Source organism: Syngnathus acus, chromosome 4 (genome assembly GCF_901709675.1).
Source record: "Syngnathus acus chromosome 4, fSynAcu1.2, whole genome shotgun sequence".
In the NCBI taxonomy this organism is placed as follows: Eukaryota; Metazoa; Chordata; class Actinopteri; order Syngnathiformes; family Syngnathidae; genus Syngnathus; species Syngnathus acus.
In genome coordinates, this window is record NC_051090.1 from 2,932,578 (window position 1) to 2,947,206 (window position 14,629).

A 14,629-nucleotide genomic window follows, 5' to 3' on the forward strand; every position below is an offset into this window, starting at 1 on the left:
AACCAAACACATTGATTAAATGAACATGTCTGTGGTGGTAACAACGGAACGACTGCTTTACTGATTTCATCAAACCTGGCAACCCGATAACAGCAGCGTCTTCTGGTGTCCTCACTGCTTTCGCTTTCCTAGCAGATGATTGACGCGAGTGAGACGCAGTAAAACTATCTCCGGGACAACTTGACATCACTTGACAAGGTGAGAGATGAAGTTGAGCACCGAAAACTTTTAAATTGTGAACATATTGTACTGCTATTGCATGGCTGTAATTATGCTAGCAGGTATAAGTAAAACTCGCGGCACGTCAGCAACTGTAGCGACCGGTGAAACTCGTTTAAAATATGACGTTTTTCGCTAATTAATTACTTGTGCCTCTTTTAATTCATATCTTGGCTTTGTCTTTTTAATAGAACAATTCTGAAACAAATTATTTGTTTCAGTTTCACTATGGGTCATCATCAACGACTGTTCGACACGTTTGATAAAAATAAAAAATAAACACGTATTTTCCATTTATCTATAATGTAAACACATTTCTAATGTGATTTTATGTTGACTCGTTGTTAAAATAATTGTTTCCTTTTATATTTTAATTTTATGCTTAGTGATATTTTGGCTCAACTTCCTCCCCTAAATGCATCTTGAACGGGGCGCGCTCGGATTACGTAACGGCTACGCACGCACGTTTACAGTCGCCATATTGGAGGGGTAACTATCGGGTTTACTTATCGGGGTTCACCGATTGCCCCCCGTTTTATCGATTTTTTTTTTTACAGTGCAGTCGTGCCGTGAGATTAAAGTTCCATATTGAAATAATAAAAATGACTTAAATGTGTCCTTTCCCCTAAACAAGAATGTTTGTAATCTGTTTTAATTCAAATATCTCTTTAATAATGACTTCAGTTCAGCTTTTTAGCATCCATCACTCATCATGGATGGATACTGAAAAATGTTTCATCCCCAGAAGATGTCCAATCAATCCAATGGCGACACATTCCCAGGACACGGAAGAGAGTTCAGTAACGCTGAAAAGAGCCATGACAGGTAGGACTGTCAAAATGGCTACATGAGTCAACCACAATGCTTATCCTAATTATCATACTTATTTAGAATATACATGGACTACAATGCTACGACGCCGGTGGGACCTGAAGTGATCCAGGCCACATACGAGGCCATGCGGGACGCCTGGGGAAACCCGAGCAGCAGCTATGTTGCAGGTGAGGCTACTTTTCCCGAATATGTATTTTTATTGGAACAATTTCAAACTGTTTAGCTGAAGAACATTCAGGACTTCTACAAATTTATTTCTATTTTTTCAAGGCAAGAAAGCGCAGGCCATCATTAGTCAATCTAGGGAGAACGTGGCGAGAATGGTCGGAAGCAACTCTGAGGACATCGTTTTCACTTCGGGTGGAACTGAGGTAATATCAATAAATTCCCCACTGACATCTGAAAAAAATCAAATGATAAAAATCAAAACTCATTCCAGGCCAACAACATGGTGCTGCACACCGCCATTGAGCATTTCCGGTGCCACCATTGTGGTGGCAGAGAGGGAGGTGCTGGAATCCTTCCGCACATCATTACCTCCAATGTGGAGCACGACTCTGTTAAACTGGTGGCCGAGCACCTGAAGAAGGAAGGGAAAGCAGGTATGAGGATAGCAACAATGAAATAGAATTTGTACTTTCAAACTAAACTGCTCTTGGATTAAAGGGGAAATGGATTCCACGACCGAAAAGAGTCCAATTGCCTCGATTTTTTTCTTTTCATGACACTTAAGAGACTTTTTTATTGCAGAGTTGACCTTTGTGCCGGTTTCCAAGGAGACGGGTCGCGTGGAGGCTGACGATGTGGTTGCAGCCCTGCGCCCCAATACCTGCCTGGTGTCCATCATGCTGGCCAACAATGAGACGGGCATCATCGTGGTAAAAAAAGTTACACTAATGACTGGGCGAGTGTGTCACACACAAAAAAAGCCTTAAGAACCCATGTCCAAAAATACATAGGAGGTCGGCCATTTTGCTTTCAAGCAGCATTCCAAGAATTAAAAGTCATAGCTATGTGATTGTTTCTTCAAATTTGTGTGTCAGCCCATCCGCGAGATCTCGCAGCGCATCCGGTCAGTGAAGCAACAGGACGAGCGTGTGCGTGTCCTCATCCACACGGACGCCGCTCAAGCCCTGGGGAAGATCCCAGTGGACGTCAAGGACCTGGGTGTTGATTTCCTCACCATTGTGGGTCACAAGGTAGGCAGCATTTCTCATAAAGGCAGCTGATAATCAGTTTTGAGTTGATTATTATGATTCTTTTAATAGTTTTACGGGCCCCGCATCGGTGCGCTGTTTGTAAACGGCCTCGGGGTGAAAACGCCACTCTTTCCCATGCTGTTTGGCGGCGGGCAGGAGAGGAACTTTCGACCTGGGTATGTCATTTTTTTAACTTTTATCAATGACAAAGCCAAAACAATAAATTAATACAGGAGAACTGTGATGCCTTTACTTTGTTTTCAAATATCAGTTCTTAAATAACTACTGCAACATCAAAATATTTTTTGTTTTTGCACTGAGTGGTAAACTAACTTTTATGTTTTTGTAACATGGCAGCACAGAAAACACACCAATGATTGCTGGATTGGGAAAGGTATGTTTTAAGGAATAATATGAATCATAATAATATTAAAAACAGTTCTGGCAACTTTTTTTTTTTATCTTCAGTATTGTTCATTCACTGCTGATTTCCAAACAAAGGATTTTTAATTATTGGCATATTTTCTTCAATGATGTGTATTTTTTTTTCTATGCGGCAATGTTGATATTTCTTATTGCATGATTTTATATTTGTGACTTTTTTTTATGTCTACTAGGCTGCCGAATTGGTGACAGCTCGCCTCTCAGACGACGAGACTCACATGCTGGATGTAAGGGAGTACCTGGAGGAACGCCTCAAGGTTAGTTTGAATACAAAATTCCGATTTCCGAGTTGCTTTCAGAATGAGCAAACGATGACGACATTGAAAAAGTTTTGCCCCACCCCACCACCGAATTTTATTTTATGTTTACAGGTCGCTTTCAAAGACAAGCTGCACTTCAACAGCCATTTCCACGGTTCCGATCGTCTGCCTAACACTTGCAACGTGTCCATCCTGGGCCCGAGCTTACAAGGTGTCCTATTGATAGCCTCCTGAGCTGTGTAGAAACAAAAACAAAAAAAAACGGACCAGTCTCGTTCTGCCTCAGGCTGGCGAGTTTTGTCCCACTGCGAGAAGCTGCTGGCCAGTGTGGGCGCCGCCTGCCACTCGGACCACGGAGACAGGTGACGTAGCTGAGGGGCTAGGCTAGTGAACAGCTAGAACATTTTTGCAATTTTCAAGACTCAATTAGAGGCCAACAATTTTTTTTGCGGTTCGCCAGGCCTTCCCCCATCCTCTTGAGCTGCGGCGTGGCCCCCGAGGTGGCGTCCAACGCCCTGCGGCTGAGCGTGGGCCGCAGGACCAGCAGAGAGGACGTGGACGTTGTCGTGGAAGACCTCCTGGAGGCCGTCAAGCGACTGGAGCGCAGCCAATAAAGCCTCGTGATCACAGGCAGGCAATCCGCAATGACTCTTATCCGAGAAATTCTGAATCAGCTCTATAGAAATCAAAATCGTTTTATTTAAATGGAATAACAAGTTGTTCAATAAATACTGTGCAATAAAACACGTAGGTTGTCTGTTTATGAAAATGCGTATCATTGTCCTGCCACGGGTCAGCATGTGGTCAACTCGGCAATCTTTCGTTACCTTTCCGAGCGGCTGGCTCGACTCCCCTCTGCACTCACGCCGGCCAGCTGGCTGCCTCTCAGGTGTCACTTTTCCACCAAGGTAGGCGGAGACGGTGACACGTTTACCCTACGAGAAGCTCCACGGTTCCATAACTAACCATGGTTCTCCACCAGGCCATCCGAGCGGCCCGGGCGGGCGACGTGGACGCCCTACGGGAGCTGGCGACGCGTGGTCTTCTCTCGCACGCCGTGGACACTCAAGGCGCCGGACCCGCACACCACGCCGCTCGTTGCGGCCGCCTGGAGTGCCTCCGCTTTCTGGTGAGTGAGCACGGGCTGCCGGCGGACGCCCGGGCCGCCAACGGGGCCACGCCGGCTCACGACGCGGCAGCCACGGGACACGTGAGGGAGCTGAGGTGGCTGCTGGATGAGGCGGGATGCAACGTTGGGGTGAGCTACGATACATTGAAGTGTGGTCTAGTTTTACATCTAGTCATATTTTTTTAATTTTAATTGTTGTTGTAGGACCGGGATGCCGCCGGAGCCACGGCCCTTCACCTGGCCGCCCGCTTCGGCTGCGTGGAGGCGGTCCGCTGGCTGCTGTCCGCCGGCGGCTCGACGTTGGAAGAAGCGGAAACCGAGTGCGGCGCCGTGGCAGCTCACTACGCCGCTTTCAACGGAGACCTCGGCTGCGTGGAGCTGCTCGTTTGCCACGCGCCGCGGTCAGCATCAATTTTGGAAATCTGCTACGACATGAATGGAACATCTGTGTCATCATTTCAGGTGCGTGAGCCGGCAGATGTCTACAGGCGCCACACCGCTCTACTTGGCGTGCCAGGAGGGTCACGTGACCGTTGCCGAGTACCTGGTAGAGCGTTGCGGTGCAGACGTGCACGTGAGAGCGCACGATGGAATGAGCTGCCTGCACGCCGCCGCACACATGGGCCACGTCCACGTGGTGGCCTGGCTGGTGGGTCGAAGTCGAGGTAACGTCCCTCGTTCAAAATATCAACCTCCTTCCATTTTTTTCTTGCCATGCCAGTTGAGCCACACCAGCGTGGAGCCATCTTGCCAGGACCGGGACGGTGCCACTGCGCTGCACTTTGCCGCCAGCAGGGGGCACGCTTGCGTCTTGGAGCGGCTGCTTTGTGCCGGGGCAAAGATCCTGAAGGATTTGTGGGGTGGGACGCCGCTGCACGATGCTGCCGAAAATGGAGAGATCGAGGTTGGCCTCTACCCTTGTGCCCTTTTCAACTCTATGACCCAAATAATTTGGTACTAAATGTGGCAACACAGTACAAAAAGAAGCATAAAAGACACTGGACTGGAAAACACAGCTAAAATGCTCAGCTCTTCCAAAAAAGCCTGAGGAGGGCACAATTGCTAATTAAAGAAAAAGAAAATCGTCAGTAGCTGTAAATCATCTTTGCATATTTCAGTGCTGCGAACGGCTGCTGGCCAGCCAGGCCGACCCATCTGACAGAGATCTGGACGGGTTCACCCCTGCCCAGCTGGCCCACTACAACGGACACCAGCAGTGCGCCAGATACCTGCGAGCGAACCACAAACATGTAAGTTCTCTCTGCTTCAGCGCTGACCATCTGCTTCTTGGTGTGGTCGGCGGTGGCGGGGAGGGAGGAAGGAAGGGAGGCTTGTGGGGTAAAAGCAAAACATCTGGAAGCATCTCGCATCATTTTCTCCATTTGTGACACTGAGGTCACTCAGCTTTGTTGGCTGGGAAATGAAAGCGCTGGTGTTGCCTACAATTTCAACCAAGGGGACTTTTGTTTCGGGGCTTCCATTGTGTCCCTGAACAACATTTCCAAACAGTTTTCTGCTAGCGAAAAACAGCAAGTGCCCAAACTTTGGATTTAGCTTTTTTTTTTGCTTTGACTTGCGTTCAAAAATTTGAGAAATGGGCGTTGTGCGGTGGCTGTGAACTCATCTCGCTTCTCAGCAAACAGAAGTTTGGCAGATAGTGAACAATTCATTTCAAAAAAAAAAAAAAGAAGCTTCAAAGTGTTGAATGCCATTGCTAGTTGAAGAAAATTAGGAACATAACACAAGTTTAGAGGAGATCAAATCAAGTTCACGGATACTCTAAAGGTGCATTTTAGGTTGATCCAGAAATTCTGACCCAAAATATCCCTTTATCTTTTTGTGAGCTGTGTTATAAAAGAGCAAATTTATGGATCAAGGGATCCGTGGAATTCATTGCAACCGCACGCAGCAATTCCAATGTCCTTTTTATAATGGTCTTGAATAATAAACAAAGAAAAGCAAAAAAAAGTTTAAAAGCCCAGTCAGTTTCGTCTCGGTGATTTACGACCCCGCCCCCCCCGAAATGCGATCAAAGGGCGGCGTAGTAATCAGGGAATGCTGTCCGCAGACAGACCTTAAAGCCTCCCAGGTGTCTCGGCGGACCACCCGCACCACCAACGGGAGTCGGCGATAAGTTAAGAAGAAGCAGCGCTGCCTGCAATTGCTCATCGGGATCCGTGCCTCGCCACCCCCAGAACAATGGCGGGGTAATTAGCGCCGGGCGAGGGCTCCTATCAGCTTTCCCCCCCGTTCCTCTCAGGTGGAAGGCCCCAAATAAACTGAAGCCAGCTCTGTTACGAGATCCACGGGCTCTGGTTTCACGCTTTTCACCGCCTGGAACCGGCAACTCAATCCAACTAAGGAGCAAGATTCAAGGAAGACTCTTGCGCTGGAGCCTCCTATTACTGAAGATCACCTGAGCTTTAATTACATCTCTCCAGGTGTCTTCAGGCTCTTTACCTTGCGTGAAAGAGGGCTGGTATTTGTCGCCTAGACGGGCTGCGGTTGAAAGCCGGAAGTGAACGGAGCAATGAATGGCCACTAGAGGGCGCAGTTGATTCAGGCCCAATGAGTTTGCCAACTTCCTGTCAATACAGCTGCTCATTTAGGGAAAAAAAGCTGATTAAAGGAGGCAAGTTGAATTGGTGGCAAAGTTAGAAATTAGAAATGTAAACAATTTGGCAGAAATATCAGGCAAAAGCAGTTGTTTCATCCCAACTAGTTTGGTGCCTAGACGGGCAGCTGGAGAAGTATCACGTGCGGAATTTGATATCAGCCGAATCGGTAAATAAGAAAGTAAAGCAATGGAGACAGAATGAATTGGGAGCAGCCAACCACAAGTGTTACACACCCGACTCGTTGGTGGCTTGTTGTTGTTGTTGTTGAAGCATCCAGGCTTGACGGTGTCATTTGTCTTTCCACTCCCGCAAGCGCCGGTGGAAAAAAAAAAAAAAAAAATCAGGAGGATGCGACGGGATAAAATATCTCTTTTCGAAAGCTTCCGTTGATACCCGCTCCGTGCCAGCGCTCCTTTCGCATTAGCTACATTAGCCACCCAATCCTTCCCCACCTTCAATTATTCACGCCGTCCTCCACCGGCTTTATTGTTGACGGGCCCTCGGCCACAACGCAGACGGCGCCGGTGTTGAAGCAGCCGTGCCGCTGCCACATCTTCAACGCGCAGCCATGCTGAACCGCTGACATCAAGGTCGGTCCATTTCTTTCTGTGTCGTGCTCTCCTAACCTCTTTAAGCATATTGAAACACAACCTGTGGAGCAACTCATGTAGACAGATAATTTCGCAATAGTCATGTATTCTTTATCCTCTGCAAAGATATTACTACTGCGAGAAAACATCAGGGTTCACTGTAGTGGTTCACATAGTTGTCATTTGCACTCAATGCCCCTTGTGATTGATTTTCGATCCGTCCAGAGAAATGGACTACCGGGAAACCCGAGTGTGTGAACTCGTGAGAGGATGTGTACTTACATCCGCAGCCTTGTGTGTGTGTGTGTGTGTGTTGTTGCAAACGCTGGCAGGAGCAAAATGGAACGCCGCGCGAGGTTGTGAACTCCCGATGTGTCGTGATCGGGGTCTTTGATAGCGTGCGTGAGTGCGTGCGTGCGTGCGGAGCAGCTGAGAGGTGGCGTTGATGAAAACCAAATGCTTGCTGCCACTGGGTCCAATTAAAGGCTCGCACAGAGACGTTGAACTGTTACGAGAAGGGTCACCCAGGAAGCACCACCTCCTCCTCTTCCTCTTCTTCCTCCTCCCTTCTTCTTCTTCTCCTTGTTTATCTCTTGGGGATTGCGCAACTTCGGGGAAGCCGTAGCGCCGCGTGAGAGGAAGCGGCGAGGACCAGCCCCCTCGATTTTTCGACTTTGATGCGGAGTTGCCGATGCACTCGCAAGGCAGAATGTGATACGGTTTGTTGTCGGCAGAGCACATGAGGACATTGTCAATTTTTCAACACGACCGCCATGCATGCTTTTCCTTTAGGTCTTGTCATCTGAGAATGATTTTGTTTTCTTCATTCATCATGTCAATAGTTTTGTTTGTTGTAGATGTGTCAAGATAATTCAAAGCAAAAACGACATGCATTTTGTGAGGGAATTTCCTCTTGGTGGAGGGATGAAGAAAGTTTTTTTGAAGTGCCTGTAAAGTGAAAATAAATACAATATGTCTTGTAAATTTGACACATGACGGAGAAGAGTGTTTACAACTAGGCCAAATTGAACGATTAAAAAAAATAAGAAATAAATCAAGTACGTATATAAAAGGATTTAGTATTGTGGGGGAAAAAAATCAAGCCGCTCTCTCCACTCTCAAATATATTCCACCGAGTTGCTCCAGTCCTCACTTTTTCATTTATGGATAATTGGATGTTGTTTTTCCTGATACAACCAGGCCGCCGAACCACAAGACGACACAAAAACGGCCGTGACCATCATGGACACCTTAAAGGTTGTTTGTCATCTGCAAACTTCAACGAAACCCTCAAAATAACGTCACCTCTTCTCGTCAAATCAGCAACCCGAGACAGAGGAGACGGCGGCGGCGGCCAGGTACCCTCTGCCTTGCAAGAGCATCGTCCCACACATTGAGAAAATCCAAACGGCCACTTCTGGTAAGTTCATCAAAGGTTCGGCGAATATGAGGAACTGACGAGACGCCAAAGATCATTTGCGTGTTCAGTGATTAAAGGTTTACATCAGCCAAAGAGGTCGCCACCCGACCTCCTCGCCGACAGGAAGCTCCTCGGCGACATGAAGCCCATTATGTCACTCAAGCAGTCGTCCATTTCGGGCGTTTTCACCGGACAAGCCGTAAGCCCGGCCCGCCGCCATTTTAGATTCCATTGACACATTTCCAAAGTATTTGAACTTCCCACCGCAGAGCAAGATGGTGGTGTTGCCCGCCGAGGAGGCCAACCTGGCGGACATGGACTATCTGGTGCCCAGCCACGACGAGAAGGGCCAGCCCATCGCCGAGTGGAAGCGGCAGGTGATGGTGAGGCAGCTTCAAGCTCGACTGTTGGATGAGGAGGACCAAAGTTGGAAGGTTGGAAGACCTTACAAGAGATTGAAGTACCTTTAAAAATCGTCCACTTGTCTCAATTGAGGGTTATCTGCTCCAGGAGAACGGCCGGAGCTTGTCCAAAGTCAACTGGCGCTACTCGCAGGCCCACAACGCCATCCTGGGCCCGTCGGGCGAGCTCCTGACCGAGCACGACCTGGTTTACCTGGAGCAGCAGATCGCCAGCGTGACTCTCCGCCGCCACGCCGGCGAAGGCTACGAGCTGGAGCTGGCGCGGCTGGCCGACGAGCTGCGCCACATCCTGCCGGCGCCCATCGTCAACATCAGCGCCCACGCTCGCTTCGCCGACCCGGCCGGACGTCCGCCTCTGCTGCCCGGCTGGTGCGGTCGAATCTCGGGCATCGTCAAGAGCATGTCTCTCCTCATGAGCGACCTCGCCGAGCAGCCGCACTGCAAGATGCCCGACAGCCAGCTGGCCAGTGTCTTCTCGCAGGCGCCTGACCGGCAAGCCTCCACCAGGGGGCGCCGCCAGAGAATCGAGGACGAGATCCAGCGCTTCGGCGTGTCGGTGAGGACGCTCAAGTCTAATTTTGAGACGCAGGACGAGCCCGCCGAGGAGGACGAGGTCTTCTCCGCCTTGACTCCAGAACCTGAGGAGAAGCCCCCGGGAGTGGTCGAGAACACCAGCCTCAGGAAGGAGCGCATCGTGGTGCTCTTCCTGGGACACTGGAAGAAGTCGGCCTACGCCGTGACGCTCAAGAGCAAAGAGGCTGCCGAGAGGAAGAAGAGCATCGAGGAGAGCAGTCGGGACAAGATGATGAACAGCTCCTTGGGCCACTTTTTTAAGCAGAGGAGCGCTGTCAACAAAATGCTGGGCAACTGGAGGAGGATGATCTCCAGCGTGCCTTCGCGACAAATACGACGGTAGGCTCGGAAATTGTGTCATTTCCGACGAAAACAAATCCAACATTGAGACTCAGAAACGTCTTTTTGGATTATTTCTTTTAGGCTCCACAGACAGCAGACCCTCTACTCCCCGGAGCAGTTCCTCCCACGGATGGACGGCGTGGCGATGGAGTACGACAAGCTGACCCTGGACCTTTTCATGCTGGGCTACTTCCACATCCTCGAGCTGGACTTGCCGGTGGATGAGCGCAAGATGAGGCACCTGTTGTGCTTCGAGGTCTTTGACCACGTAGGCAGCTTCCCCTGGGAGCTGGTGCGCGACTTCCACAAGGCTGTCATCCAGGACATCGAGGCCGGCGACCGCGAGTGGAAGGACGGCTTCGAAGATCTTAAGCTCAAGTTTTTCGGGGAGGCGACAGCCAGGTCTGAGGAGGGCAAAGCGGAGGCGGAGACTAAAGCGGAGACGCGCCAGCTTCCGGAGATTCGACCACTCCCTAAAGTCATCGTGCAGACCCCCACCCCGGATGAGAACTCGCTCCACGCCGGGACCGACATCTCCTCTTTCAGCAACGAGGAGATATGCCAATACATCGACCGGAGCTTTGCCTTTTGGAAGGAGAAGGAGGCGGAAATTTTCGATTTTGAGTAGTTGCTTGAGCTTTTGTAATTCACACAATACATTCGATCTAGAATTGTAGCCATCTTTCTCGAGGGCGTCATCCAAACTGAGGTATTGCGAAACTCCTAATGGGTGATAAATTCCAGACCCACCAGCAACATTTCTCCTCCAAAACACAAACCATATACAATATTCTGAACCCACAAGTGCTACAATCGGAGTTACTGAAAATATTCTAAAAAATGCCTAATTGTGAGATTCAAACCAAAATGGCCATGTCATTCGTTATTGATGCCACCAGATGGCGCCAAATCAATTTTTATACATTAAACATGGGTTTGGGCTTTTAGCTTTCTATGTTGCAATGAAAAAGCTTTTTTGTTATTGAACCTGATCTAGAAGCTTGTGTGCTTACACTTAATTTAGCAGATTGTTTTTCATGCTGAGAGGAAATAAATGAGTCAAAGTGCACATAAGCTAGCTGGGCTCCTCTTATTGGTCATATGAGCTTGCCCTGCAATGTGTGTGTGTTTGTGTGTGTTGTGGTAGCAGCTGCATGTTATTTAGAATGTGACTTCAGCCTTTAGCGTCACTTGTCAGTCGGAGCCCAAAATAACCCAAAGGCAGCACAACACGGTGACTGGGCATAACGTTCCCACTTCACAAGCAAATAGTCCGGTCCTATCGCAGGATGAGTCGCCCCGGTGAGTCTATTTACCATTTTATTTAATTCACATTGAGGCCTGAGTTTGTGTTTTAATGGTGGTGTTGACACAACCAGGTGGAGTCACATGTCGGATAAACGTATCGTAAATTGCGGGGATACTTTCTACATCCATAAAACATAATTCAACTTATTTATAAATTGATAAGAAATGGAAACTTTGAGGAAACTGTTTGTCACCTATAGTGCTAACATTTAGCTAAAAGAAAATAGCATAGATGTTCTGGTAACAATCAATATAATTGTTTCATTTTCAGGTGAATGACTTGCTGCATCTGTGAGTTTCTTCTTCTTCCTTTATTGACTTGCCGTTGAAAATGGTACGCAACGTGGACGACCTTGACTTCTGCCTGCCGTCGCACCCGCAGACCATCCTGGAGGGCCTCCGTGCCCTGTGCTCTCAGCCCAAGATGGTGGACGTAACGCTGAGCGCCGGAGGTCGTGACTTCCCGTGCCACCGCGGTGTCCTGGCCCTCTGCAGCGCCTACTTCAGCTCCATGTTCTCGGGGGACTTCGCCGAGAGCATTGCGGCCCGCGTGGAGCTCCAAGAAGTGGACCCGGAAATACTGGGCTGCTTGTTGGACTTTGCTTACACGGGCAAACTGACCATCAACCAGAGTAACGTGGAGGGCCTGATCCGGACCTCCAGTAGGTTACAGTTCCAGACTGTCCGCGCCGTGTGCACACGTTACCTCCAGCACCAGATTGACGCTACCAACTGCTTGGGCATACTGGAGTTTGGAGAAATCCACGGCTGCCCTGAGGTGGTGGCCAAGGCACGGGCTTTTCTTTTAGAGAACTTTGAGGCTGTCCAGCTGAGCGAGGAGTTCCTACTCCAGGAGAAGGATCGCTTGGTCTCCTGCTTGAGCCACGATGGCCTGCAGATCCGATGCGAGCACGCTAGAGTGGAGGCCGTTCTTAGGTGGGTCGGGCACCGGCGGGAGGCTCGGTTGGACCAAATGCCGGAGCTGCTGGGCCTGTGCAGACTGGAGCTGCTTGACCCGGACTACCTGAAGGGGACACTGTTGCAGGATGCTCTGGTGCAGGCCTCGGACGGCTGCAGGGAGGCCGTGGAGAAGGTCCACATAGAGGTTCGGAAATATTTACTTGAAATGAATAATAGATTTATTTATAATGCACTTTACTTTTGTAGAAACAAACAAACAACTTCCTCAGATTTATTTATTTATTATTAGAAGATGCATTTGGCCCCGAAGTGCATGAGTCAAGTGGACGGTCAGAGTCCACAGCCCAATCTGCAGGAGGTGCTCTTCGTCATGGGGGGTCGCTCCCTGGACGACGACTCCGACGACGATTCGGACGACGAGGATGGCGAGCGAGCCAGAGCGAGAGAGAGCAGAGCTCAGCTTAAAAACTGTGCCTTCTATAACACCAAGACAAGTACAAACAATCCTCAACTCAATATTTCTTTCCATGTATGTGTCCTAATACTTTTGCCCATGTTTGTTGTCTTTCCAGAACAGTGGCATGAGCTCCCAAATTTCCCCAACCCCAACAAATGGGGCTTCTCCATGGTGTCGTTGAATAATGACGTCTACGTCACAGGTGAAGCATGCGCCCGTCTCGCTGTCAGCCATTTTGAGGCTCAAACAAAACGTCTCCCCCGCAGGAGGCTCTCGGGGCTCCAACACCAACACCTGGTCCACCACGGAGACATGGAAGTACATCACCAAGGAAGGACGCTGGGTCACGGTGGCGCCCATGCTCAGACCTCGCACCAATCACTCGTCAGCCACGCTTAACGGAGAGATTTACGTCATTGGAGGCAAGAGAGACGAACTAACTTTTAAGTGTCCCAATACTTTTGACAACAAGGCTGTCCAATCATGCTCTTTTTTTCCCTCGTGTGTTTTCAGGTACGACATTAGCTCGGGTAGAAGTGGAACGTTACGACCCGTACCACGACACGTGGACCTCCACGTGTCCCGCCGTCAAGTACATGACCAATTTCACGTGTACGGCGTGCCAGGGGAAGCTCTACGTGATTGGCTCCTGCGCCGTCAAGTACAACGCCTTGACCATGCAATGCTACAACCCCGTCATAGGTGAGGACACGTCAAAAGGGCTTTTACTGTGTCCTAACACTTTTGTCCATTCGTGCTTATTTTTTTGTCCTAGATAGCTGGATGAATATCTGCTCGCCATTCATCCCCAAGTACCTTTCGTCTCCTCGCTCGGTGTGCATGGAAGGAAACATCTACCTGCTGGCCGACAACACCAAGAAAGTTTACTCCTACGACCCCGACGCCAACTTGTGGCAGAAGGTGCCATCTTATTTCCCGACCGGGAAGCTCCGCTATGAAATTGCGATGATCTCATCGGAAATGTTCTTTTGTAGATCCAGCTGCTCCACATGCTACATGAGAACGGCGGCCTGGTGTCGCTGGACGGGAGGTTGTACGTGACGGGCGGCCACTGGAAAGGGATGGAAGGCGATTACGGCGTGGAGGTGGAAGTGTACAACCGCGCCTCGGACACCTGGGAGGTGGAGGGCTTCCTGCCCAGACTCTGGTTCTACAGCGGCGTCTCCACCATTTTCCTGGACCCCACCAACTGGCCTCGGGTCTTCCCCGCCGACGCCACGTAGGTGATGTCACGTGATGTGCTGGACATGTTTGAATGCAAAAAAACATCGAGCTAATGTGTTAAAAAGAACCTACGCACAATTTGACATGAAATACAAGAATTTGAATGTTCGCTTTTTTTGGGAAAATTTTTTTTTGAGAAAGAAGTCACAGTTGTGAGAATAAATAAGCCTCAGTCGTACAAGAAGGTATTTTTTTTAAATATGCATTTTTAAAAGAAAAAATGTGATGGGGGAAAGGCAATTTTAATTTTCAAAACGGTTAGGTTTTTCTTATAGTATAAACTTTTGGAAAATAAATCTCTAAAAATAAGCTTTTTGTCTTACAAGATTAAGATTGCCTTTTAAAAAATATTTTATTTTTTTATTGATTTAATATTGTAACTTAATATTAGTGTATACCGCGATGACTTTATTATTGTAAAATACAATTGTACTTTTTTCTCTTAAAATGACTTGAAAAATAACTTAAAATAATTCTGCCTTCTAATTAAGAAAAGACTAGATGGTGCTTTTTGATAAACCACACGTTTATTCTCATATGACTGTGATTTTATTCTGCTTGTGTACTTATGTTTTGATTGAGGAATAAAATAATAAAATGGCATCACCTGGTATTGTGATCATTAACCCTTGAGGAATCCAGTCCTCG

The 14,629-nt window shown here is 48.6% G+C and overlaps 3 protein-coding genes across 4 annotated transcripts; all 3 read left to right on the forward strand.

Moving 5' to 3' along the window:
• Positions 1-63: 63 nt before the first annotated feature.
• Positions 64-3,702, forward strand: scly (selenocysteine lyase). Of its 2 annotated transcripts, none has more exons than XM_037250424.1 (13): positions 64-198; positions 965-1,044; positions 1,111-1,220; positions 1,324-1,424; positions 1,493-1,655; positions 1,804-1,931; positions 2,097-2,252; positions 2,322-2,428; positions 2,610-2,646; positions 2,870-2,953; positions 3,068-3,167; positions 3,243-3,318; positions 3,417-3,702. In XM_037250424.1, the coding sequence occupies exons 2-13, from the start codon at positions 968-970 to the stop codon at positions 3,568-3,570; spliced, it is 1,293 nt and encodes a 430-aa protein (XP_037106319.1). In that variant the 5' UTR covers positions 64-198; positions 965-967; the 3' UTR covers positions 3,571-3,702. The 2 variants fall into 2 exon arrangements, with proteins under 2 accessions (XP_037106319.1, XP_037106320.1); XM_037250425.1 differs by having other exon boundaries at positions 968-1,044.
• A 151-nt stretch (positions 3,703-3,853) lies between these two features.
• Positions 3,854-11,119, forward strand: LOC119122185 (espin-like protein). The gene is made up of 11 exons (XM_037250420.1): positions 3,854-4,214; positions 4,290-4,486; positions 4,548-4,734; positions 4,807-4,989; positions 5,204-5,335; positions 8,494-8,550; positions 8,617-8,713; positions 8,782-8,912; positions 8,983-9,147; positions 9,224-10,047; positions 10,132-11,119. The coding sequence occupies exons 1-11, from the start codon at positions 3,924-3,926 to the stop codon at positions 10,676-10,678; spliced, it is 2,811 nt and encodes a 936-aa protein (XP_037106315.1). The 5' UTR covers positions 3,854-3,923; the 3' UTR covers positions 10,679-11,119.
• A 107-nt stretch (positions 11,120-11,226) lies between these two features.
• Positions 11,227-14,584, forward strand: klhl30 (kelch-like family member 30). The gene is made up of 8 exons (XM_037250423.1): positions 11,227-11,352; positions 11,630-12,463; positions 12,569-12,773; positions 12,852-12,938; positions 13,003-13,158; positions 13,250-13,438; positions 13,512-13,657; positions 13,732-14,584. Exons 2-8 carry the CDS (start codon positions 11,690-11,692, stop codon positions 13,978-13,980), a joined length of 1,806 nt encoding a protein of 601 aa, XP_037106318.1. The 5' UTR covers positions 11,227-11,352; positions 11,630-11,689; the 3' UTR covers positions 13,981-14,584.
• Positions 14,585-14,629: the final 45 nt, after the last annotated feature.